Source organism: Lepidochelys olivacea (assembly GCF_965140295.1).
Source record: "Lepidochelys olivacea isolate rLepOli2 genome assembly, chromosome: 2".
Lineage (NCBI taxonomy): Eukaryota > Metazoa > Chordata > Testudines > Cheloniidae > Lepidochelys > Lepidochelys olivacea.
The window spans coordinates 191,693,357-191,720,737 of NC_140412.1; the positions used below are offsets into that span (position 1 = coordinate 191,693,357).

Consider the following 27,381-nt stretch of genomic DNA (forward strand, 5'->3'; position numbering starts at 1 on the left):
AGGTGGGGTCGGAGTTATCCACAGAAAAGAGCACGGCTCGCCCAAAAGCCACATCGACCCTGGACTGTCCTGTAATTGCATAGTGCGACGTAAATGTATGTATCAAGGACCACGTGGCTGCCCTGCAAATTTCCTGAATAGGGACTTGTGCCAGGAATGCCGCAGAGGAGGCCTGGGCCCTGGTAGAGTGAGCGGTTATCTGCGGAGCGGGCTCCTTTGCCAGGGTATAGCACTCCCTTACATAAAAGAATAGACAGACACAAATCAGACGTCAAGAATTATAACATTAAAAAACCAGTTGGAGAACACTTCAATCTCTCTGGTCACTCAATTACAGACCTAAAAGTTGCAATTCTTCAACAAAAAAACCTTCAAAAACAGACTCCAACGAGAGACTGCTGAATTGGAATTAATCTGCAGACTGGATTCAATTCAAGCAATTAACTTGGGCTTGAATAGAGACTGGGAGCGGATGGGTCATTACACAAAGTAAAACTATTTCCCCATGTTTATTCCCCCCCCACTGTTCCTCAGACGTTCTTGTCAACTGCTGGAAATGGCCCCACTTGATCACTTAAGGTGAGCTATTACCAGCAGGAGAGTGGGGGGGGGGCCTTTTGTAGTGATCACTCTCGTTACAGTCTGTATGGTAACACCCACTGTTTCATGTTCTCTATGTATATAAATCTCCCCACTGTATTTTCCACTGAATGCATCCGATGAAGTGAGCTGTAGCTCACGAAAGCTTATGCTGAGATAAATTTGTTAGTCTAAGGTGCCACAAGTTCTCCTTTTCTTTTTGCAAATACAGACTAACACGGCTGCTACTCTGAAACAGGTAGCAGGTGACCAGAGGTTCAAATGGCGGGCCTGTAAGCCTGGAGAGGACTAAATTGAGGTCCCAGGCAGGGACAGGCTGACACATGTGTGGGAAGAGGCTGACGCATGTGTGGGAAGAGCTTGTCCAAACCCTTGAGGAAACAACTGGGCATAGCGTTTGCAAAGATCGAGAGACCATCTGAGCCTGGATGGAAGGCAGAGACAGTGGCCAAGTGGACCCTTATTGATGACCGGGACAAGTCTTGATGCTTTAGGTGAAGGAGGTAGTCCAGTATAAACTGTATGGAGGCGAGGAGTGGCAACTGACTACGTTGCTCCGCCCAGATGGCCAGGTAAGTAGCCCTGGTGGAGGGCTTTCTAATACCCAGGAGGACTTGTCTGACCCGGTCCGAACAAGACAGCTCTGCAGCACTTAGCCATGGAGCATCCAGGCCGTAAGGTGGAGCGACTCCAGATTCGGGTGCCGGAGTTGGCCCTGGTCCTGTGTGATCAGGTTGGGGACCAGCAGTAAGGTGAGTGGGGCCACTATGGACATTTCCAGGAGCGAGGTGAACCAGTGCTGACGCGGCCACGCCAGCGCTATTAGCATGACTTGGGCCCGGTCCCTGCGGATCTTGTGGAGCACCCTGTGGACTAGTGGGATGGGTGGGAAAGCATACAGAAGGCAGCCCTCCCATGAGAGAAGGAAGGCGTCCCCGATGGACCCCAAGCTGTGGCTCCCGAGGTAACAAAATGTCTGACATTTCCTGTTGCCCGGAGTGGCAAACAGGTCTATCTGGCGAGAGCCCCAGAACCGGAAGATTGAGCTCATCACATCTGGCCGAAGGGACCTGGTTGAGGCTGTCCATCAGCGTGTTTCGCACCCCTGGGAGACGTGAAGCCTGCAGGTGGATCGAGTGCTCTATGCAGAAGTCCCACAGCGCAAGGGCTTCTCAGCACAGGAGAGAGGAGCGTGAACCCAGTTTGTTGATATAAAACAACGTTGAGGTGTTGTCTGCGAGGACTGAAACACATCTGCCCATTATGTGCATTTTGAAAGCGTAGCATGCCAGACACACTGCCCTCAGCTCTTTGACATTGATGTGAAGAGCGAGGTCAATTGGAGACCAGAGGCCTTGGGTCTTGAGGTCCCCTAGGTGAGCCCCCCAACCCAGATCCAAGGTGTCTGACACCAAGGTGAGCGAGGGCTGGCAAAAGGCACCCCGGTGCAAACCATTCGAGGGTCGAGCCACCATACGAGGGAGTCCAGTACCAGGTGGGGCAGGGTTACGACCCCGTCCAACGCATCTCTGGCTGATCGGTACAACCGACACCAGCCAAGGCTGTAGTGGGTGCAGCCTGAGCCTGGCATGCTGCACCACATATGTGCAGGAGGCCATGTGTCCCAGCAGCTTTAGACAGTTTCTTGCCGACGTTGGGGGAACCATCTGAGGCTCTGTATGATGTCCTGAAGTGAGCAAAACCTGGCCTCCGGGAGGTATGCCGTGGCTTGGGTAGAGCCCAGGACCGCACCTATGAACTCTATCCTCTGCACCGAGGACAGAGTAGATTTCTCCTCGTTCAGGAGGAGACCTAAGTCGAGGAAGGTCCTCCTTATAAACTTGATCTGAGTCTCCACCTGGGCTCTCGAGCGACCTCTGATCAGCCAGTCATCGAGGTACGGAAAAACCTGTATCTGGTGTTTGCGCAGGAATGCCGCGACAACTGCCATACATTCTGTGAATACTCGGGGGGAGGGGGTGTCAGTTGACAGTCCGACCGGCAGGACGGCAAACTGGTAGTGGCCTCTGTTCACCACGAACCTGGAGGTACTGTCTGCGATGTGGGACTATTGTGATATGAAAATACACTTCCTTCAAGTCGAGGACGGCGTACCAGTCTCCTGGATCCAGTGAGGGGATAATGGAGGTTAGTGAGACCATGCGAAACTCGAGTTTCTTTATGTACTTGTTGAGCTGTCGCAGGTCCAGCATGGGTCTGAGGCCCCGGTTGGCCTTCGGTATGAGGAAATACCAGGAGTAGAAACCCTTGCCCCTTAGTTCCTGAGGAAACTCTTCCACTGTCCCTACCGAGAGGAGGGACTGCACCTCTTGAATTAGAAGTTGCTCGTGAGAGGGGTCCCTGAAGAGGGAGGGGGAAGGGGGTTGAGTGCAGAATTGGATGGAATATCCCCTCTCTACCATGCAGAGCACCCACTGGTCTGAAGTAATTCCAGACCAGGCATGGTAGAAAGGGGATAGACGGGACGAGAAAATAAGATGGGAAGGATCCAAAGGTTGTACTGGCAAGCCGTCCTCGACCGTACCCTCAAAAGGGTGGTCTAGAGTCCGGTGGGGCCCTGGGCTGGCCAGAGCTTTGTCTAGAGGGAGGGCATTGCCTCCTCAGAGTGCTCCTGTTCTGCCTACACGGAGCGTCCTGGCGGTTTTGGGGTTGGTAAGGATGAGGGGAAGGTTGAGGCCTAAAATGTCTGCGCTGGGTAGCAGGCGTGAGAAGCCCCAGCAAACAAAGGGTAGCCCTCAAGTCCTTCAAGCTGTGAAATCTCTTATCCGTCTTCTTGGATAAGAGAGCTACACCCTCGAAGGAGAGATCTTGAATGGTCTGCTGGACCTCGTGGGGAAGACCAAAGACTTGTAGTCAGGAGCCTCTCCTCATAACTACCCCTGGGGCCAAAGTGCGGGAGGCCGTACCCGCCGCATTGAAGGCCACTTGCAAAGACGCTCAGGAGACCAGTTTCCCCTCCTCCACGAGCGCAGAGAACTCCCCCCGAGCTTCCTGGGGCAGAAGTTCTGTAAACTTCGCCAGAGACGAGCAGGTGTTATGCCTGTAGCGGCTTATTATGGTCTTCTGGTTGGCTATACGAAGTTGCAGGCCTCCTGTCGAGTAGACCTTCTGGCCAAACAGGTCCAGTTTCTTGGCATCCCTGTTTTTAGGGGTGGATTCTTGAAACCCTTGACATTCTCTCCGATTGGCCACGTCAACCACCAAAGAGTCCGGAGGAGAGTGGGTGTAAAGATGTTCATACCCTCAGAGGGAATAAAGTAGTGGTGCTCGGATTTCTTGGCCGTAGGTGCCAGAGAAGCGGGAGTTTGCCACAAGTTCTTAGATGTTTCAGTTATCGACTTGATAAATGGCAATGCAACCCTGGATGGGCTGGAGGGAGCCAGGACATCTATGACAGGGTCTAAATCCTCTTCCACCTCCTCTGCCTGAATCCCCAGGCTTTGGGTGGCCTGCCTCAAAAGCTGTTGAAGAACCTGGTTGTCCTTGAAAGCTGGGGCCGTCCAAGTCCCTGCAACCGCTTCATCGGGTGAGGACGAGGAAGAGAGAACATGAGGTGGGCCCAGTTCACTGCCTTCCACTCTCCCTGCCCCCCGGGGTCCCTCGGCATGCGGTACTCAGGCTGTGGAGCCAGTACTGATGAAGAACCCTGCGCCGCAGCCAGTGCCAGGGCAGGTAAAACTGGTGGGACCGAGACCGTCGGGGTCGGTAGGGACGGAGCTGAGGCTTCCACCAGTGCTGTCACCTAGAGCGCCGGTGCTGGAGCTGGCTGGAAACCATGTGAGTCAGCAGGGCCACTCTGCCCGAGGGCTGCGCCGTCATCAGCGGCGCTGACTGTGGCACGAACGACGCCAAGGACACTGACACCGTTCTGGAGCACGGACCATGGACTTGACCCTGGCTCTGACGGTACGCCCAGGGTGTCCAGAAGGGCTATTGAGCCAGTGGTTGCCACTGTTGCTGCCACGGTGCCGGGTATGGTTGGTGACTGCGCCGGGACCTGGACCTTCTGCTTCGCGATCTGCTAGATCGAGCCAAGTCCACCTCCGACTCGGAGGTCTCCAAATAAGATGACCATGGAGGAGCAGTCCTCTGGGTTACCAACAAACGACAACTCAATTTCGGGGAGCGGTGCGCTTCCTGCATCTGTGCGGACGGTGCCAGAGATGGAGACCGATGGGCTGTCATGGTTGGCTTATCCCTGGAGTGGCAAAGGGGGCATGCGGTTGCCACAGATTTGTCCCTCCTTTGGGGGAGGACGACACCGGGAGGCACATCAAGTCCATTGCCACCTCGAACGCCTCCAGCGTCGATGGTGGTTGTACGTCCACCAGATGGTCCAGGGACCGAGGAGGGGTTCGGACTCGACTGGACCCCAGCCGGGTCAGGAGTCGACAAAACCCTGGGCAGAAGCGAGGTGTAGGCATTCTGTCCCGAGCGACTCGCGGATGGCACTGGTCCCTTAGATTTCAAGGGGGCCAATCGGTCCCTCACCGGCCTCCTCTTCTTTACCGGCACTGGAGATGGAGAACGGTGCTGAACTGAGGCCGATGCCCAATGGCCCGAGCAGTGGCAGTGGGCTTTAGAGTCCTTAGCAGGGCCCTATTGGCACCGGAGCACTGCGCACCGAAGAGGACGTGCTCGGTGCTGGGTCACTGGGTCCCAGGTCAGATTGCCATCTCAGAGCCGCCTCCATGAGCGGGAGTTTTAGTCTCTGCTCTCTGTCCTTAAGGGTTCTTGGGTGGAAACCCTTGCAAATACGGCACTTCTCCGTTTGGTGAATCTCACCAAGGCACTGCAGGCAAGACAAGTGAGGATCACTCTTGGGCATAAACTTTCTACAGGAGTCATGGAGTTTAAACCCCGGAGATCCGGGCATACCCCCAAAGGGGAAACGAACTATGTGAAGAAGTATAACTATAGAGAATAGCTATTGAACTATGTATACTAAGAACAAAGACACTGCTAAGGCGCTTGCTGTAAGAGCGAGCAAAGTTCCAGCTAGTCGTCATGGGCAGTAAGAAGGAACTGGGGGGGAGGGTGGGGTGTCGGCGGGGCCTGATATTGGGCACCATGAAGGCGCCACTCCAGGGGGCGCCCAGGCCGACCCTACTGACACTGCTAGGGGAAAAATCTTCCAGCTGGCATGCACGCAGCGTGCACACACCTGCTTGGAATGGACAATCACTCGAAGAAGAAGGTACGTTAATTTGAACTAGTTACCTTTTAAAGCATGCTAGCACGGTCTACACGGAGCAGTTAAAGACAGAAACATACTGGAAAGCTTTACGAATTGCACCACTTTGGTGCATATTGCCAGTGCCATGTAGATAAGCCTAAAGTTATACTTGGAGACAATGATAAAAGTAGAATTTTCACAAACAGATCACATATCTGAACAAATAGAGGAAGGCACTCCAAAGGCAGACTACTAGGGAAAGATTATCCTTCCCCCATACGTTCCCATAAGAAAGTTTAAGTATCCAACTTACATAGTAAGCAAAGAAATGTATGCCATCTTGATCATTAAGGCCACATTAAAACTGGACTGTGAGGAATTCAAGAAAAGTGAGTAGTGAAATCTTGTTTGTGAAATTGTACTTTTTGTACTGTCACATTTAAAGTGCTTCTAGGCAAAGCAGTTAAAATGCAAAGAAAATGTCTAACACTACACCCAGTCATAATAGAGTACTTCACTTGAACCATTTAAATATGCAAATTAAGCTTAAAATGAAGAATGATTCTTCTAAAACAAGAATGGAAGCTTCCAATGTTTCAGCTTTCCCACATATGAATAATGCAAATATTAACCATCACATGAAATAGCAAATGAACTTGACATACCTATTTGTCAGCATCCTTTGATCTGCGCTTATTGTAAACATAGCAGTACGTAAATGACGAGGTAAGGCACCTTCACTGAGGGCGAGATCTTGCATTTTGGTAGCAATCTCTTTATCTCCTTCCTTTGGAAACAGAACAAGATGATTACTATGGAGAAAATATTAATTGAGCTGTTCTATCTTTAGTTTACAATATTCATTACAAACTATTTTGACCATTTGACTCATTTAAGTACATGCATTTTGGGTAATTCTGAATGGTTAATTTGGGACTTCTATTCAGGATGCCTCCTACATAGCTTTAAAAAATGAATTCTCAGCAACAAGGATCAGAGGATCTAACTGCAGTGAAGTCACAAGAACAGAAGCTTTCCAATTTGCTATAACAGGAGTACTTGTGGCACCTTTGAAACTAACAAATTTATCTGAGCATAAGCTTTCATGGGCTACAGCCCACATCAACCCTGATGTGATTAAATGCCATCAGGGGCTTGTTCACCTGTACATCTACCAATGTGATATATGCCATCATGTGCCAGCAATGCCCTTCTGCCATGTACATTGGTCAAACCGGACAGTCTCTACACAAAAGAATAAATGGACACAAATCTGACATCACGCATCATAACATTCAAAAACCAGTAGGAGAACACTTCAACCTCTCTGGTCACTTAGTAACAGACTTAAAGGTGGCAATTTTGCAACAGAAAAGCTTCAAAAACAGACTCCAACGAGAAACTGCTGACCTGGAATTAATTTGCCAACTAAATACCATTAACTTGAGCTTGAATAGGTTTCAGAGTAACAGCCGTGTTAGTCTGTATTCGCAAAAAGAAAAGGAGGACTTGTGGCACCTTCGAGACTAACCAATTTATTTGAGCATAAGCTTTCGTGAGCTGTAGCTGTAGCTCACGAAAGCTCATGCTCAAATAAATTGGTTAGTCTCTAAGGTGCCACAAGTACTCCTTTTCTTTTTGAGCTTGAATAGCGACTGGGAGTGGCTGGGTCATTACACAAATTGAATCTACTTCCCCATGTTAAGTATCCTCACACCTTCTTGTGAACTGTCTGAAATGGGCCATCTTGATTATCACTACAAAAGTTTTTTTTCCTCCTGCTGATAATAGCTCACCTTAGCCTCTTAGAGTTGGTGTGGCAACTTCCACCTTTTCATGGTGTGTGTGTGCGCGCGTGCGCATTATATAACACACACAAACATGAAAAAGTAGAAGTTTCCACACCAACTCTACGAGGCTAATTAAGATGAGCTATTATGTCTATCTATCTTCTTACTTTATGTTCCATTCTATGCATCTGATGAAGTAATCTGTAGCCCAGGAAAGCTTATGCTCTAATAAATTAGTTAGTCTCTAAGGTGCCACAAGTACTCCTATTCTTTTTGCGGATACAGACTAACACAGCTGCTACTCTGAAACCTGTCAATTTGCTATAAGACATTAGTTTAAATAGCCATTACAACCTAAAAATGGAATATTTAGAGTAACACCAAATTTGCTCATTTTAGAAGGAGTGATGTTTTGCTCCACAGCAACCAGCCCCACAAATTCAACCTGGTATCTGAAAGAAAAGCTGGATTTTCTTGTGTACTACCATCAGTTAAAGAATCTGCAACTTGAACTTAGTTAACAGTGCTGGGCTTCACAGTTCAGGGCAACTGGACCCATATTTCCCACAGTGGTCCAGCAAGGGCACCTACTCTCAGGCTTCCACCAACTCTGACTTACAGCTTCCCAACAGCTGCCTTTCTTGGATGAAGACCTGTCTCTCACTCCCTTCTGACTGGGCTATTTCCAGGCTGCACAGGTCCCTGCCTTCACTGTGTTATTCCCAGCAGAGCCAGGCTTCCCAAACACACCTGCTTGCTTTCAGAGACTGACAGAATGCTTGTCAATGGTTACAAGTTACCAAACAGCTCTTCTTATGCAAGCCTATTTTATTCCTAAAATAAAAACCTACTCACATGTTAATAAGTTTACCAGAGATTTCCCAACCCTAACATGGGCTCTGACTGGAGCAGTCCCTCAAAAACAGCTGACCCAAAGGGTTTCCTTTGAGTTTTAAATACATCACAGCTTCAGCTCAGAACACACACCCAGACTTATCGGTCTCAGTAGGCCCAGTCCTTCCTTCCAACCCTTGTCTAAGGACTTGGGGAGGACCTCCGTTTGTCGAGGGCCCATTTGCTAGATCAGGAAGAAGGTCTTGAGCCCGTTTAAAGCCAGTCTATTTGTCCAAAAAATCCTTGTCTAGGAGCCATGGAGAATTCAGTTTGAACTAGTATATGCATACCTCTCCCTGGGGGCAGCTTCAAGAGGCTGATAATGGAGAAGGTACATTAGCATCCCTCTCCTACTAGAGAAGGTATATCCAACAGCTCAACACATACACAACTGCATTTTTACTGCAATGGACCTCAAAGGTATTAAACCTAATTCAATACAGTTTAGCTCAGTTCAAGAAAATTCAGTCTGTCACATTATATATGTACAAGCCAGAATAGACTCTCATTCTCCTATAGTCCTTCAAATCTTTACCACTGAAAACTTGGAACTGGTTTTTACTACTGACAAGCTGCAGATTCCAATTTCCTATTCAGGAAAGAAATAAAGCCACATTCAACACTTCTCAGCATGTTATCCCAAAGTAATTGTTATTAAAAAAACAAAAACAAAAACACTCACCTCTATTATTGCCTTCATAACCAAACCAGCTCCTTTTACAATTGCCATTGAAGGGTGCTGAAAAGAGTTTGTTACAATTTAGCAACAGCACAAAGTAACTTCCATTTTTATGGGGAAACGAACAGTTCAATGGATAGGAAACTGAACTTCATCTAGGATGCAGTTCTGAATTCAGCTCTGGTCAAAAACTACCAAATTTTTATAGCTCAGGGCCCCTGAAATAAATTAAGAGCTCTGACCTGTTCCTATGAATAAGAGTCCATATTACAGTCATGCCAAGAGCACTACTGGCAGTTTTCTGGGTACTCTCAAAGACTGAAATGATCAAATGGATATGGAAACAATTCTTCTCGGCCTGGTCCGCACTACGAAGTTTTACAGGCAAAACTTACCATTTGCTAGAACAGCCTTATATGCAGCCACACACAATTTTAAATCCTGCTGACAAAACCCTGAGCTTCTGTTGGTCAAATTAAACCAGTTCCCAGAGCAGAAAAAACCCTCTACCAGCACTCTTCTACTGGCAAAATGCCTGTGTGGATGCTCAATTACTTATACAGGTACAGAGAGAGTTCTCCAGCAACAATCCCACAATGCCACTGTCCCCACAGACTTTTTGAACTCTGTAATCAGTGACTGGAAGCCCATGCCCTTTTGAAATGCCTCTGTTCCTGCTAGCACATAGGTATGGCTTTAGGTAGTAAGAGAACAAAAAGGTCTCACCTGAAAGAGCTTAAAGAGGGTTCTCCCATTAGATGCTACCATCTCTAACAACATATCAAACTGCTGCCCTTCAGTTGTCTCACTATACGGAGCACAGAGGGCAAATGTAAGGAAGTCCAGAAGTGAACTAATAACAAGAGCACCTGTCCCATGATCCTGAAATTTAAATGAAGTGTATAAGAATTTTAATCATAGCAACTGGTTTTAAAATCTTTGCTTAGAATTTTTCAGTATTGTCCTTGAGCTACAAAAGGAGTACACGCACTTCCCCCCACCACCGTTACCTGTATTCTACTTGTAGCTAACAAATAGCAGTATTTCAAATACAGAAAGATAAAAAACATTGCCATCATTTTAGTGTGGCAAAACAAAAAAAAGTTTCCAGAGCATCCCACAAAGGATTCACAGCAGCAGTGAGTCCTCTAAACAGAGTTGAAAGGTTTTTTTTTTTTGAAAACCAGAAAAAGCTCAAATAAATCAGAGCACTACAGATCAGAGGAGCGACAGTTTCTAAGTAGTCCTTTTAGAGTCCTTGCAGGAGTTTGTTTTGTTGGAAAGGATTGATTTAACGGGAATGCTTTTCTGCCTATATTAGGCTGAACACATTCAAAAAAAGCTGATGAGAGCCCTCTAAGGGCATGTCTACACAGCCCTGCATTTTGGACAAAGGGGGTTTGAATAGGACCAAAGTGCTGCACTGTAACTCCTCTGCGTGGATGTTGCAGGCACAAACTTAAAGGTCCCGAGTTATCATGACTTTAGTCCTCTTTGGTAACTCAGGACCTTTAAATTCACACCTTTAGCATCCACACAGGGGAGTTACAGCATAGCACTTTGGTGCACACTGCTATTCATATGCCCTTAGTGCAAACAGCAGGGCAGAGTAGACTTGCTCTTAGGTTCTGTGGAGAGCTTTCACTCGTCTCCCCAGATACAAACTGACTGAACACAGCCTCAATATCAATTACAGATATATTTTTGCGTTTGAGCCACCAGTGCAAACTTCTCTTATGGCAAAGATACGCACAAGCTTACGTTAAAGGACTTGCTACATATGACCTGTCAAACCCTCAACCTTTAATATTTCAGTACTTTTTCACGAACTATGCCTTAATCTATGACTTACCACATGAGAATTAAATTTCTCTAATAAGTTTTCCAGAAACTTCTTTGAAGAAAGAAGGGAAGCTTTGTTCAGCTGCTCTTGCCTCAAGTCGTAATCATCATGCATAGGCTATTTGACAAAGAAAGCATTCACAAATGCAGTCATATTTCAGCCTTCGAACTAAACTTAAAGATCTGAACAAGTCTTTTGATGTAGCTGAATGAAGCTACAGTCCACCAAAATTTAACACTAACAGTGAACTCATGACAAAGGAAAACAAGCTAGTTAGGAGAGTGAATCCTATTTCTACTTCTAAATAACCATGGACAACCAAGTCTACTCATGTGATATCCTACTATTTCAACCTGGGATATCCTATGTACACTGCAAGATACGCATGCACTACACTTTCCACACAAACCCCATTTTCAGAGCCTTGCAATCCACACATTTAATAGTTTCAAAATAGGAAATATCTTATTCTGTAACATAGTTGTGAGTTAAACACTTACACACATGAGAGCACACAGCATGTCAATAGAAGCATGGGTTACTCCATCATTGTTTCTTTTAAGAGCTTTTACCACCTTAACTCCTAGACGTTCCCGAAATCTGTCACAAGAAAAAAGGTAATTTAAAATGGATATTGCAAGTGCGTTTACATTTTAGGTATCAAGATATTTTTCTAAAAAGCCTTTGATATCAAGCCTTTGAGCAGCTCACTCAGTATTTAGGGCTCGTCTATAAGACCTGTTAGTGTGCAGCAAGCTGGGGTATAAGTCTACCTCACGCTACCCTGCTGCATACTAATGACTCATTTTCACTAGCACGCTACATTGGTGCCACTGCATCACATCAGGTGAAGACACATTGCGTCGACAGGAGAGCACTCTCCCGTCAACGTAATTACTCCACCTCAACAAGAGACGGAAGCTGTGTCGGCAGGACAGCATCTCCACCAACAAAGTGGCGTCTACAACGCGCTAAATCAATGCAACTTACGTTGCTCATGCGGTGGTTTTTTCCACACCCCCCAGTGACGTAATTTATATTGACTAAAGCCGTAGTGTAGACAAGGCCTGAGTTTCTGCATGGACCCTTCTGCTGTGCACTAAAGATTCTGAAGTTCACTTTGATCTACTTCCATTTCAAAGCAGAGTAGATCAAAGTGCACTACAGAATCTTTAGTGTGCAACAGCAGGGTCCACATGGAGAGTTAGTATATGTCTACACAGCAAAGAGAAAAACTGCAACTGGCCCGTGCCAGCAGACTCTAGCTCGTGCTGCAGGGCTTTTTCAGTGCTGTGTAGCCTGCCGGGCTTGGGCTGGAGCCCAAGCTCTGGGACCCTCCCACGCTGCAGGGTCCTAGCACCCAGGCTCCAGCCCGAGCCTGAAATTCTACACAGCAGCGAAACAGCCTTGAAGCCTGAGCCCCATGAGCCTGAGTCAGCTAACACCAGCCAGCCGTGGGTCTAGTTGCTGTGTAGACATACCCTTAGAGCCCAGCAGGATGGTGTGGGGTAGACTTAGCGTGGAGCAAGCTGGGGTGTAACTGCTCATATGTTCACAAGCCTTTAGAGGACCTCTCTATATATTTTCCTTTTCTTTCATTTCAACTAAACAACGTACATTATGGCCAAAAGAAAGTGGAGTCCAAAAGCCCAAAGTCAGAGTTCAAAGTATGACATAATGGTAGTTACAGTAAGGACATGGACTTACTAAATGCACAAAGGAAATTAGCTATCACTTTACATGACCAGTGAAGAGTTTACAATAGACTAACGCCCAAATAATCAGAGAATTCAGTTCTTAAAAGAAAAAGTATAGCTACAAGAAGATTTTATTTTAAATTTGCCCAATTTGTTCTATTTATAAAATTTTTCACAATAACCTTTTAAAAGCCACATACATACTCTTAACACATATAATGAAGGCTAAACTGATTTCATTTTCACAAAATAGCCTAATTGCAAAAATGAACAAGACATGCACAATTTCTTCAGAAAGTCAGTCAAAAGGTTTCCAAGATTGCATCTTAAATCTTTAAGCCAATTATGAGTATGCCAATTTGCAACATCTCAAAACCTACTTCCTTCACTTCTTTTTGCCCCTCAAATACATGCAATCTAAGGTGTAACTGACTTTACACTAAGCTTGGTGCTCACTGCACCTTTTATCCCCTGGGGAATGTATGGAATTTGTAATTGCAGCTGATGTGTCACCAGAAAGATTAAACCAGAGGTAGTCAATTATTTTTTAGTCCAAATTTCTTGGTGAAGGTATAAGTCAAGGTCCAGAAGCCAGAGAAAACAAAAAACAATAATGAAAAGTAGTAAATAAAGATTTTGGGGTTCATTCAAGAGTGTCTGGCAGTCCATCTATTGACTACCCCTGGATTAAGCCATTATATTTGTTCAATGGGGGAAGAAAAAAAAAAATCAGTTTCACCAGTAAATATTTAACATACACTATAACTTAAAAGCAGAACCATAGCTGGCAACGCTAAAAGATTAAAGCTTAGTGTTGAGAACCCCTAATTTAGAAACTGTCAGCAAGATGCAGTTTACGCTACCAGGTGATCCAGTACCAACCACCTTATAGTAGCAGTTTCATGTATGTAAGACTTTATAGAAGTTTTTCTGACGCCTCAGCTATTATGGATGATCCCAACCTCAATGCAGATTCAACGTTTCAAGGAGACTAGTGAGTATAAGCCTTTAGAACATTATTTAAGTGGATAGCAGGAAACTCTTACTTAGGAAGCTGAGTAAAGGCAAGGAAGCCAGCTTTTGAAGCAACTAGTCGTCTCACAGCTTGGAACTGGCTTTCAAGTTCTGCGTTAGATGCTACAATGTCCCCCTCTTGAGACAGTAATGCTGTTATGGCATTATTAATCAGTTTCTCCTTGTTTTCAGAGAACAGACCCTAATAAAAGAGTAAGAGCCATTAATACTTGCATAAAGTAACAAAAACTGTAAGACGTTGGGCAGAGAATTAATTCTTACATCTTGTGTTACTGCATGCAGAACTCCACTGTATGAGATGTTAGCATTGAACCTGAACACAGCATCTGCAAAATTACCATCTGCAATGAGAAACAAAATGTAGTTGGGAGTTACATATTTTAAATGGCTTAAAGATATGTTGTGCTATAAAAAAGAATGCACTTTGAACTGCAGTAAAAGCTGAGCTTACTTGGAGGAGCAGCTAAGAACCGGAGGTGAAGGCTCTCTACTTCCTCATCTACAGGCATACTCAGCAATCCCCAGCGCTGACCTTTGTGCGTTGGGGTCATTTTCACACATACATCTCTATTGCCAGAGGCTCTTACTCCATCCAGCAAGCTAGCTAACAGGGAATCTCTGAGAAGAGAGAAAAATGTTTAGACACTTATTACCCTGTGAATTTAGACACTTAACTGGAAAATTATGATTGTTATAAGGAAAAGGTTGAGCACACTGACTGAACCGTAAGTACATGTGCCCAATATTTCTACTGGAATTCACACAGATCAAGGTTTTCCACTCTTTAAAGTATGCAATGCTACCAAATACAAACAACTGCATGAGCCAATGACCTGACAAAACTATAGTGGAACTCTTCCACTAACAATAAGAGATATGTTAAGTGATAGTGGATGGTGCAGTATGGTAAGGAAAGTAGTATTTCAGCTAGACTAGATTTTTCTGGCCTATTTTTTCTTGCATGTGCTACATTCCTTTATTTTCTGCACACAAGCACCTTGCTCTACAATCAGACGTGTCCAGCCTATGGCCCACGGACCATTCACAGGCCACCAGAGCATTTCAGAAGGCCCACTGCCCGCTTCCACACAATATATTAACAACTCATTCATTAGCATTCTGTTGTCATGTTAGTTTACACAAGGGTGTAAATAGGCTGTTTCTATGTACAGTATTGTCTAACTAAATACATACAAAATAAGCTGAACTTAAAATATAAATCAATACAGGTGACTTTAAATCTTAATATGTAGAATCTATTTGGCCCCCATAAGTTTGTGCTTAGGTTTATATGGCCCTCCTGTGTAATAAGTTGAGCACCACCACTCTACATAATGCCCTCAGCCACATTTAATCCATACAGGTATGGTGGACAGACAAAGAGGGGGAAAGGGCGGGGGAGGAGGAGAGAGGAGAGACTAGACCAATTCAGTCCAGACAGTAAACAGTACTGGCACATGGTTACCAGCTAAACATCTAGGATTTAACATATTAACTTTCAATCAATACTTGTTTCTCAAGATAGAGCTTGTTAATACTGTCTCTCTCCTCTAATCAACCTACTTCCTAACACTCCAGTTTGTTTAAACAGCACGTCTAACTACAAAACTTTTCAAAACCTCGTCAATTACCTTGACACCAAGTGGACAAAATATATATTTCTAACTGACCCTCTATAACTGTTCACCTGTATGGGATAATATAAGTGTAGGAGAAAAAATTTTCTTCCACTTTCCCATTTACTGAAAGCAGATAGATATGGAACACCAAGGAGTTCACAAATTTAAGTGAGACGTCACATGTTATCTGTTTGAGGTAGTACAGGCATCTTCAAGGGGGAAGTCAGAGAATTGAAGGCAGGCTTTGAATGAAGTGAGTCTGAATTTGGCCCTTGAAGGTGTTTTTAACTTCACACAGCTTACATTATATTTTTGTCATTCAACTAATTTCCCATTTACATTTCCCTGTAATCAAACTTTTAAAATACCTCTCTGTTGAAGAATATCTTCGGATTTGTCCCTTGATAAATTCAATGGTAAAAAGCTGTGGATTTTCACAGTCACGTACTAGTGCAAATACCTAAAAAGAAGAAGCCATGTAATGAGAGCACCCACACTTATAGGAAACATTTAATGCAATTCTCAGGTAGTCAAGGAAGTGAATTGTTGAACCAATGCTCAATGTTACAATATATACTCAAGTTTCAAGGAAATGACCCCCCCCAAAAAAGAACTGCAAGTGTAATCAGAACTTCCTAGAATTTGTTTTGTCAGCTTTTTTGATTTAGGTTTTTTCAAAATGAATCCCAAGAATGGTTTCTGCATCTTTAGAAAATGGGGTCTGACAGAATGAACACAGTAAATAGTACTAATAAGTGAACTTCAATTTTAATTGTCATGTTGCAGTAGTACTATAGAATATTGTATTTTAATAGTCAAAATGTATTATTCTAAACAGGATTGTCACCTACCTCTCCTAGAGGTTTCAGTGTCACAATATTATACGTAGCAGGATCCCGCTCTACTAAGCAAGTTTCTGTAAGGGCTAATATTCTTTTCACAGGTTCCTTAAAGAAAAAACATGTTAGAAAAGGGGACCTCTTTTTTAGCCACCTAATAAATCAAACAAATAAGATGTAGTCTAAGTTTGTAGACCTTACCGAATGTCTAGGTGTTATTTTTTGAACAATAAATTCTGCTAAAGATGTGATAGATTCATCATTGCTGTATTTCCCAAAGCGAAGGCTCAAGTATTGCTCAAATTCTAAAGCTTCTTTCCTTATTCGGAGAGAGATGCCTATATAATTGCCAGCATGTTCTATTGCACTTTTGATAATTTCTTCCCTTTGCTCAGATGCAAACATGTGCTGCAAATTTTAGGAAGATATATTTAGGTAAGTTTAACACAAAAAATAAGAAAACTGAACATCAGCTGTAATCAGCTCAGGCTTAAAGTTTCTTAATAGTTATAAAAAAAGTGAACTTGTTTATATTGCATGACCGTCTGATTTTTTTTTTATTAGTATCATTTACTAGTGAATGTTGTTAACTTGAACAAATGACATACTTTCCCTCCTCCACACAACTGGAAACACTAGGACAATAAAGAATTAACATTTCTCCTCAGCACTTTGTAACTTGACCTCACTAGTTAAAATGGTTATAAAAATATTTTAAGTAAAAAGACATTTTCCTAAAATAATCAGAAATAAAGTATTATTCAGAAGTTAATAATCAACAATACCCATTGTAAGTTTTTTGTAAAAAAGAAATAAGAAACTCAGTATGTCTTGAATCGCTTAACTCATGTTTCCCTCTTTAATAAATAGAAAATTAAAACAATTGTGGCAACAGTGATGTAAAGAATCTAAAAAGTTTAAAGTAATTCCTATTGCAGAGCTATCTTATTTTGCTGCACACCATTCAATTGCTTGCAGTGTAGTCCACAATAAATGGCTTAAGATTTTTATTTTAATTCTGCATGGCTGTATGGGTTCTCTGCTCCCTCATTTTAACTTGTTCCACTCAAGTTTATACACAGGCAGATAATAGCCAGTCTCCCAGTTAGTACTCAAGGGGACTTGGACAGAATTCTGTATTAAATGTTTTATTGAACCAACTTCTGTTGATGAAAGAAGCTTTCAAGGTCTGTGGAGATTAAAAGCTTGTCTCTTTCACCAACAGAAGTTGGCCCAATGTCACTGCCAACTGTCACTGGGACCAACATGGCTACAACACTACCAATATTAAAATGTTGTATAATTGGCCCTGTTGAACTTACCAAACTATTCAATCTACAAGCCATTTATTATCTGCCATGTAGTGATTTGAACTTACAGGCAGGAGAATGAGACAGCCTCATACTTATTCTGTTTATGTAAAAAACTTCTCATGACTTGATATACATATGTCTAAAATGTTATAATACTCACCAATCTACTAAATCCTCCATAAAGTATAGCGAAACCTCCCTGATAGTCAGAGAGATCAGCAAAACCTTCAATATTTCTGTAGTCATAGGAACACAGGACTTTATTAGTTGCAGGATTAATTTGATCAAACCCTCCAGGAGTCACTTCCAGAATCACAGGTTTTCTCACGTCACTCCAGTGATGCTTATAACAGTTGTATCTCTATGAAAGAAGGAACTGCTGTTAAGTCCAGAGAAAACCAAAAATATTTCTTCACCTCCTGAGGACTACATCTACACATAACAGTTCTTTAATTTGAGATGGTTTTGTATGATCAAGCAAGTGTCCCCAATAAATCTGAAAGCCATGACAGCACAGCATGGTTTGACCTATCTTTACATTGTAATTGATATAAGATTAACCCAGACCTGACACACTGTTCACTTACGGTCTATTCACACTGAAACATGAGCCTGGGCTCAAGCCTATTCCCTCCCCGCATCTATACTGAAATTGTGCTAACCCAGTGCTCAGACCCAGGGTCCTGGGATCCTGCAAGGTAGGAGGACTCAAGGTAGAGTCCAGCTGGAACCCAGGGGTCCAAGCCTTATTGCTTTGCAGTGTGGCTGCAGCCTCGCTTGACTCAGGTCCTGGGAGTCATCCAGAAGTATGACAGTTCCATGAGACAACTATCCCAACAACCTGCAATCCACTCTGAGAACTGAAGTTACCCCCCCTTGGTGAATGGGAGCAGCTCAGGTGAGTGTTAACCTATTCTCTTCTGATAGTGTGCTTGCAGAGAGTGGTGATCAGAGAGCCTCCTGGGTTGGGTGATCTGTTCAAGCTTCCTGTAATGTGCAGGGTAGGCAGTAAAGTTTTCCCACAGTGCACCTTGATTGTAGGGCTAGAGAAGCCACATTCTGCAGGGGACACTAGGGACTCTGGCATATGGTTACTCTGACTTGGGTCTGAGCACTGCCGGACGCCAGAGCCCTAAGTTTTAGCACGAGTTAGAAGAGCCTTAAATGCAGGGTTTAAATGCTATGTAGACACTCAAACCCAGGGTTCTCTATCATGGGTCAGTTGACTCAAGTCCTACAAACCCTGGGTTTACATTGCAGCATAGACATAGCCTTAGACAGGGAATCCCCAACACATTTCAGCCATTAGAATCTTGATTGTTCTATAATAGTGCTATGGAATACTTGTTTAGTAAGTATCCCTTCAAAAAAGTCCTACTTGGTGTAGTCCTAGAATGGTAATAGGCTTCTAGACACTCAAAAGGATATAAATGAACAAAGCCATCAAGACAGAAGACCTATTAAGATGCATTCCAGGGAAACCAGTGGATGTGAAACCACGTGTCAAGGTATGGGTGTTAAATGCATAAATCTCATAAGCTGACGTACTACAGAGAGATTCAGTAGCTAGTTTCCAGTAAGCTCTTTCAAGCTCTCCATAAATCCATTTGAGAAGATATGCTTGGAACTTTTCCCCAACTCCCACTATACACCAAGAATTCTCTTTTTTCCTCCCCTTCACACTGGCTAGAAATGAGGTGAAGTCCTCCCAAAGTACGTAAGTGCTACTACACATTTACTTTCAAATGCAAGTCTTTGCTGAACAGTGTTCTGATAACTTCACTTTAATTTCAACTATTTCTAATTAATAATATTCAATCTCCTTTTAAAGTAATTTTTGAAATAGATCTGCACTTCTGTAGTTTGCCTACTATGGTTACACCACATAAATGTAACTTGGTAGCAACCCTTGAAGTATATTTTTTCCAGTTTGTGCAGTTACCAGTACATTACCTCTCTGCTCTCTATGGAGAGTTCTCCCATAATGTTCATCTCACAACATTTAAAAAAAAAAAAAAAAAGAAAATTACAAAACCACAAAATTGGCAGGAAATTCAGATTTAGGTGTAGTAGGTAGCCGTAACTATTTAAAATATAAAGGGACATGGTCAACTAGAAATTAGTCTGTTTTTACAGTATTTGTAATTATGAAATGACTGGATTTGTAGTCCAATATAGACAGGCCAGATACTTGCCCTTCCTGTGATTTTTCCTTCTGAAAAGTCTGTTCTGAATCTCTGTAAAAAGGAGAATGAAAACAAATAATTCGTCGTTTTAATTATTCCAGAAGGACTCCGACTTGAATCTCTTTTGGATAGTCTAAAACTTAAAGATTTAAAAGTTGTATATTTAAAGGGCACCGTTTTATATAAACGGATACATTCGCTCCATTGTTCACCACCAGTGATACTCAGACAGAGGCTCACGAGCCACAAGTACCTCTTTAATGTGTCTCCTGCAGCTCTTTGCAGTATGATATTAAAACACTGTGCAATTTAATTATTAATCAATCTGAATGCTTTTACTGTGTTATTAACAAAGGTGAAAGTAAGCTGGTACGGTGTACTGGTAAGAAAGCGGCCGCCGGTACAGGCCAGTACACGGCCAATGTTAAAGCGTTGCTGCAGCCAGAGTAAAACGGGCAGCTGCCCCGGGGCCGGGCGATTTAAAAGGGCCGTGGCCAGAGCCCCAGGCAGCGCAGGCCAGGCAACACGGGAAGCACCCCCAAGCTTTGCGCCCAGCATGGCCCCTCACCCGGGGTCCCAGTTCCTCACCTGCTGGCCCCTCTGCTGCCATCCAGGATCCCTGAAACCGGCCCCCGTTCCTGACCCCAGCCTGGGGCTCTGCAGCCTCCCCCAGCTGTGATCCCAGCCTAGGATGGTGAGGCGTGTGGACAGGGACAGAAGGAGGTGCAGCTCAACACCCGAACCCAAAAAATTGTTCCAACACCACTGGCCCCACCCCTTCCACCTGAGACTCCGCAACTTCTGGTGGCCTGGAGCTGGGCCTCCTACACCGTGCCCAGGGGCCTGGCAGCATTGCGTACCAGTAGGAGATTTAAGTTACTTTCACCCCTGGTTATTAACCAATAAAATCATCAACCTGCATTAAGTTATTAACTTACTTGCTGTGAGAATATAAAATATTTAGTACTATAGTAAATGAAACATTCACACTACTGTGGCTCTTTTGGGTAATAGTGATCACTAATTTGGCTCCTAAACCATTGAGGTCTGAGTATCACCAGTCTAATGCATCCAGTAAATTGGAGTCTTACATACAAGTTATTTCAATGAACACCGTAGTCCAAGTATATGAATATCCATTTTAATATACAAGCACAGCAGCTTTCCTTCTCATCACATAAAATCCAAAGTGAACATACAATATTATTAGATTTAATAAGAAATACAGTAACATATCTTAAATTGGCTGAATAGCCAAATAACTAGTTCTTACCAGCGCTTCTGTAATGAGTTCTGTCCTATGGTCTGTAGAAAACTTAAGTGTTTCAGACTTCTTTCCACTCCCCTTACGAAAGGTGAGGCTGAATTCTGTTCCTTGCCCCTTTCCAACAGGGCCGATACTACAAAGATCTCCATAAGGCCACTAAGGTAAACAAATTAAGGTCACTTGACAAGTTTCAATTAATGTAAGAAATAGAATCTTTTATATCCAAATGTAGTGAAACAGGTATTTAAGGGTATATTTGTACCTTAGGTCTCTTTATAAGAGGGCTTAATTGTTTTTAACAATTAAGGTTATAACAACAAAACCCAACTCTCTAGTTTGTGATTAAAATAAAGGTACAGAGTAACTAAATAGGGCAACAAATAGCATATACATCGGTTTTATGACTAAGCATTCAAGTTTGATGAGGAAGCTCAATGCAATGCATTCACTCTCTGCTGAAAGAAAAGGAGTACTTGTGGCACCTTAGAGACTAACCAATTTATCTGAGCATAAGCTTTCGTGAGCTACAGCTCACTTCATCAGATGCAAAGTGGTAGCTAGGAATTCAAAAGCTCAAGAAAAAGCCAACATTTCGACTAATGAAAAAGCACAAGGATCCAAGCAAACAAGGATGGAGTAGTGCAAAGTTGGGTAAAATTTGTGACCCTGTAGATCTCTGCTCTGCAGTGATTCCCTTCAAGGACACTGGAACTGCCAAGTAGTCCTGAGATAGCACACACACAAAAAGGGAAGTTGAAGGAGATTGTTTTACTAAGTAACAATTTTAGTTCTATTGTGTAACAGAACAAAGAAGACTATACAAGCTTCAAAAAACACCAAATCACCATTTAAACTGTTAACTATTGCATCAGCTACTTTTCTTTAGCCTATAAAAGGACAGTTTGCCTGAGCAAGCCAAGTCACCACAGTGCCCAATCATGTATTTAGTGGAACTGACACCCATTTTAGTTATGCTTAGTGTTTATCACAAGAGAGAACCTTCTGTAAAACATAGCTGACCACACTCAAATATTAAGGAGAGGACAAGTCAGAAGAATATTAACATGAACTCAGATTGCATTAGGATATCTTAATGTATCCAAGAAGGCTATTACTACATTTATCATTACCTGATTTGTAACTTCTAGTGTGTTCGGATTGTACGTAGTGATGGCATGGGTTCCAACTGAGAAGACTCTCTTATACCTAAAGCATACCAAGAAAGTATTTAGTTTAAAAGTATTTTCCTGAAATCTCATAAAAAAAAGCAAAATGTGTACAGATAAATACACTAATCACCCATTAGGACAGAACCAACATAAGCCTAATCATAGTCACTAACCATTACAATGAGAATGGCCAGACTTAATAAAGTGAGTATGCTATTATTTCTCAATATAAAGGATTAAGTTTGCTAGAGTACTCTTTTATACCTTCGTCTTTGCCTCTTTTCCAATGTGGTTGGTGAACAGAAGAGAAAGGAAAGGTTTAAGAATATTTAATTGTTGCAGCATTCTCTCCCTCCCTGCCAAGCTCAGGAAGATCTAAGCCCAAAAACTCCAATAACATGCATTGACAAGTACAAAATACCAATGGGAAACTTGCAATGGATATTTTCACCAACATGACTATATGTAGAAAGGCAAAAAAAAAGAGGGAGAAAATGGATATTCACAAATTCAAAATAGCATAAATTGAGAATTCTGAATGTAGAACACAGCTTCCAACTAACAGTAACTACTTGAATACTCTTCTCCAAGGAACTATACTGACATAGTTCAACAAACACCACAACAACGAAAGTATACAAAAGCTGCACCAGAAGTTTGATGGTTTGTGTGGTTCAAAGAAAAGCCCACTGGTCCAAATCTATCAGCTGCTAGTTTGAAGCAAGCACTTAGTATAGATCATCTGTACAAATCTTATTTAAAAGAGTAACACCTCTAACTTCAAGATCAATCTGTGTTTGTAAATCAGCATTTTAACGTTTACGCAAATACAACAGCTAGAAATCTGGAATTAGAGTTCTACAAACATCTTTAAGTCATACCCCGTTTCCCTACCCCAGTATAATTCATCGAAAGTATTTGTAATTAGACTAACTATATTTTACATACAGACTTCACACATATGAAAGACATTTACATTCCTCAGCATGTTTCAGCTACCAAGAACCCTCTACTCAACGTGGCTGCAAATGGTATGGCAGGAGTTCATCTCAGGGCTGACTGTTAACTATGGATAAGGTAGGTATAGTGGGATTTCCCATCAGCAGAGGAGGTATTAAGGAGATACTTTTCTCTGGATCATGGTGGAATGGTAAACAGGAAAGATTTCCTTTGAATTGCAGAGGCAAGCAGGCAGATACATTTTTCAGTGAATAGACAAGTGAACTGGAGGAGGGTCTCAAAGTGAAGCTGTTCTTTATATCATGTGTATTCTGTGTGATGCAATGACCTTTAGTGCCTATTCAAGGTGCCTGGAAGCAAGAGGCTTTGGGTGGACAGAAAGTTAAATGACCAAGTAAGTGAAAGAGGTAGTTTCCAGAAAGCACCTTCAATAAATATTTTACACACAAGTCAGTTTAAGATTTCTAAAAGGTGAAAAGTCAGTAAGCAGGGTCTGGCAGCACTCAGTTTTACTACTTGAAAGATATTCCTCAATTAGTTATGAGTATCTTCAGAAACAAGCAACCCTAGGAGGAGAAATAAAAAGTTACCTTTATTCAAGGTGTCATTTCAATACTGCCTAATGTTAAGACACCGTGTTAGAAATTACATTTTTCCCCCCCAAGAGACTAGTTTTACAAGTTACTTTTAATTATATTTTCCTTGCTTTTGTCAGTTACACCATTATATCTTTTTGAAATATTAGTATTTGATGACTGAATATAAATCAAATCTGATTAGTCTGAGGAAGGATTTACACACTTCCATTTGTTCACAGCTTTTTTTGTATGCTATAGATTATGCACATTAAATTATATTTCCAGTAACAATACTGAACATTTAGAAGCTATAATTTGAGGGATGAGGGAAATCAAGGAACTAGATTTGACTCTGAGCAAGTTCAATGAACTTCTGAAGTGTTTACTAACCTCTACTATACTTGGTTTACAATATAAATCATTGTTTGAAAATAAAATAAGGTGCAAGTACAGAAACAGTTGACAACTCAAATACTTAGAGTACCCAGAAAGAGCTCTTGAATAGAAACTGTTTATCTTATAAAAACTTAATAGATCCATGAATGCAAACTCTCATGGTATCTATTCTATCCTTATAGGGATATTGTCAAGACGACCATTCTGTTCTCCTCACTTCTCAGTTCTGTTAGCAGTCAGGATGCTGAAATACAAGAATTCTGCTTTACGTTCTAGAATTAAATAAAAAATATTGACTTTGTATAATCACGGGGAGATGAACAAAATGGTAATTTACATTTACATCACCTTTCAAACATGAATTAGGGGTATGGCTGTCAAAACCTCCATAGCATGGACATCATCCTATGTATCCGAGGCCCCATATAACCCTGTGGAGTGATCTGTTTCATCCTCTTATGGAGCTGCATCTAAGCTGCTTCCTTTACATTTTAGCTACTTTTACAAACCTTCAATCCTCTGGTTTGCAATGATGAGCACAGACACAAAATCTGAATTTACAGAACTTCTGAACAGACCACAGCAATATCACCAATGTAATTAACTGTCAGTTAAACTAAAGAGTAGGTTGCAACAAATAGTGAAATAAAGTGAACTAGGCCTAGAAAAGCACCAGTTGTTTTAGTAGTAGGAGAAAACTAACTAGCTGGTGGTAGATGGGTACCTTTTACTTATAATTCTTCCAAATATAGTTAGGCCCCTCTACGCAAAGCAAGTATTTTTGAGAAATATTTTGAGAAGTATTTTTGAGCTCACTTATGTCACACAGGCTTAGTCTACACTTCAAAGTTTTGCCAGCATTGCTATGTTGGCTAGGAGCATGAAAATAAAACACTCTCCCCCACACAGCTATGCCAGCAAAAACCCGGATGTAGACAGCTATGCTCACACAAGAGTGCTTCTGTCTGTTTAGCTAGCGTTGCTGGTTGAAGAACTTCATCTGTCAGCTTGCACTGAATCTCTAAGCTGGTAAAGACTATAAGGCAGGCAAGCCCACCTCTGCTTTTGCAGTGAGGATAAGGCCTAAATCAGTGGATAGATTGAGCGTTTCACAGTGTGGCTACTCTCATTTAAGCTAACTATTGCAATGAAGAAAAATACACTACACAAGCCAAAAGTAAAAATGCACCTTTAACAGTTAAGGTAAGGTCTCGCTTACCAATAGAATGACTGGATTAGCAGCTGATGACTTGTGCTAACTTGAGCTAGGTAGCTGAATCCCCACCACTGTACTGGATTGTCAGCAGCACTGGAGATTTAACCCACACCCCGACAGGCCAGCTAACTTGAATTTAAGGTCCCACCTAATTCCAGCTAGAGAGCTGCATGTGGACATGAGCTGGAATAGGGCCAACACTCGAGTTATACCATGAGTTAACACTGCAGTGAAGACAATCCTGGAAAAGAGGGGGAATCACAGGATTCCACTGTAGAAAGGGCTAAGGCACAAGGCCATTATCTGTGAGAGGTGTATTCAGAGACCAAAGAAGCGTCAGAGGTCACAGGGAGATCACTAGCAACTTGAGTGAGGACTTAATTTGTAAAGTCACTTAACCTGGTAGCTCCCTTTTAGGAGCCTTTCTGGACAAGATCTATAGCAAAAGCAATAAGCTTAAATTTAAGAATTTGGAAAAGGAATGAGACTACGGCCTATACCAAAATGTCCTTTCTGGGCTCAGCTTCACTAATCCAGGCTCCTGAAAGTTCAGGAACAGGAAAATAAAGTCTCTTAATAGAGGGGGAAGGAATGGTTCATGTTTGTGAGCTAGGACCACAATACCTTGCAACATCATTCTACATCAATAGCAGTGGGGACAGAAGTGCCAGACAGTAAACTATTAGTTATTTGCACTGTATCTAGGAGCCCGAGTCATGGCAGAGGACCCCCATTGTTCTAGGTGCTGTACAAAGCAGAACAAAACCACTAAGTGTTTCTTTATTTCCAGCTTTTACAGGAAGATCTATGGCAACATCTTATCAATATCAAATTTGTTTTCTCTGTTCTCAACATGGAGGCCTCCATGCATCCTTCTAACCAATTCCCTCTATTTATGCCAATGCAAGCAACAAGACAAGCTTAGTTGAACCAGTCTTACCAGCAACACTAATGCATGCTCTTGAAGAAATGCTTATGAATGTTCCTCCATATTCAACACCCACTAATGCTAAAAGCTGTATAGTCCAAAAAGTCTCATGTTCATCATTAGCAGAATAATCACCATGAGACCAGAAGGGGAAAAAGTAAACAAACAAACAGTTTATGAGAAGAAAGAAGCGTTTACCTCTTTGAAATAGGAATAAGATAATTTCTCTTCAGACAGAAGGGTCCAACCACTCCAACTACAGCTCTTACACATCAGAAGATCTACCTTCCCTAAGGATAGCAAGTTAAAACAGGGGTGGACAAACTTTTTGGCCTGAGGGCCACATCTGGGTATGGAAATTGTAGGACGGGCCATGAATGCTCATGAAATTGGGAGTTGGGGCGTGGAAGGGGGTGAGGGCTCCAGCAGGGGGTGTGGGCTCTGGGGTGGGGCCAGAAATGAGGCGTTCAGGATGCACGAGGGGGCTCCAGGCTGGGGCAAGGGCTTGGGTGTGGGGGGTGAGGGTTCCAGCAGAGGATGCGGGCTCTGGGGTGGGGCTGGGGACAAGGGGATGGGGGTGCAGGAGGGTGTTCTAGGCTGGGACCGAGGGGTTTGGAGGATGGGAGAGGGATCAGGGCTGGGGCAGGGGTGCAGGCTCTGGCCAGTGCTTACCTTAAGCAGCTCCTGGAAGCAGCAGCAGCCGCCGCCGCCGCCCCCCTCCTATGCAGAGGCATAGTCAGGCAGCTCTGAATGCTGCCCTGTCCGCAGGCGCTGCCCCTGCAGCTCCCATTAGCCATGGTTCCAGGCCAATGGGAGCTGCAGGGGCCACGCTTGGGGCGGGGGGAGTGTGCAGAGTCCCGTCTGCCCCTACGCATAGGGGCTGGAGTGGGGACATGGCGCTGCTTCCGGGAGCCGCACAGAGCAGAGGCCACCCCTGACCCCACTCCCCAGCTGGAGTGCCGGAGCAGGACAAGCCCCAGACCCTGCTTCTCCGCGGGAGCTCAAGGGCCAGACTAAAATGTCTGAAGGGCCGGATGCGGCCCCCGGGCCGTAGTTTGCCCACCCCTGAGTTAATGTCTCACTCAAAGCCTCCAGAAAGAATGAGGAGTACTTGTGGCACCTTAGAGACTAACAAATTTGAGCATAAGCTTTTGTGGGCCAAAGCCTACTTCATC

General features: G+C 43.3%; 1 protein-coding gene across 2 annotated transcripts in view; it reads right to left on the reverse strand.

Moving 5' to 3' along the window:
• Window positions 1-27,381, reverse strand: part of DNAJC13 (DnaJ heat shock protein family (Hsp40) member C13) — a 104,399-nt gene that overhangs the window by 58,486 nt on the left and 18,532 nt on the right. For both annotated transcript variants that reach the window (XR_014710214.1, XM_084619020.1), the window contains exons 3-17: window positions 22,090-22,165; window positions 20,966-21,115; window positions 19,702-19,743; window positions 17,667-17,867; window positions 16,395-16,601; window positions 16,206-16,301; window positions 15,723-15,814; window positions 14,187-14,353; window positions 13,997-14,076; window positions 13,747-13,916; window positions 11,504-11,603; window positions 11,013-11,120; window positions 9,887-10,042; window positions 9,164-9,220; window positions 6,463-6,584 (exon numbers count right to left, since the gene is read on the reverse strand). Coding sequence is in view for 1 of the 2 variants with exons in the window: in XM_084619020.1 (XP_084475146.1) it covers window positions 6,463-6,584; window positions 9,164-9,220; window positions 9,887-10,042; window positions 11,013-11,120; window positions 11,504-11,603; window positions 13,747-13,916; window positions 13,997-14,076; window positions 14,187-14,353; window positions 15,723-15,814; window positions 16,206-16,301; window positions 16,395-16,601; window positions 17,667-17,867; window positions 19,702-19,743; window positions 20,966-21,115; window positions 22,090-22,165 (1,824 nt within the window). In the remaining variant the exon portion in view is untranslated. The remainder of the gene's footprint in view (window positions 1-6,462; window positions 6,585-9,163; window positions 9,221-9,886; window positions 10,043-11,012; window positions 11,121-11,503; window positions 11,604-13,746; window positions 13,917-13,996; window positions 14,077-14,186; window positions 14,354-15,722; window positions 15,815-16,205; window positions 16,302-16,394; window positions 16,602-17,666; window positions 17,868-19,701; window positions 19,744-20,965; window positions 21,116-22,089; window positions 22,166-27,381) is intronic.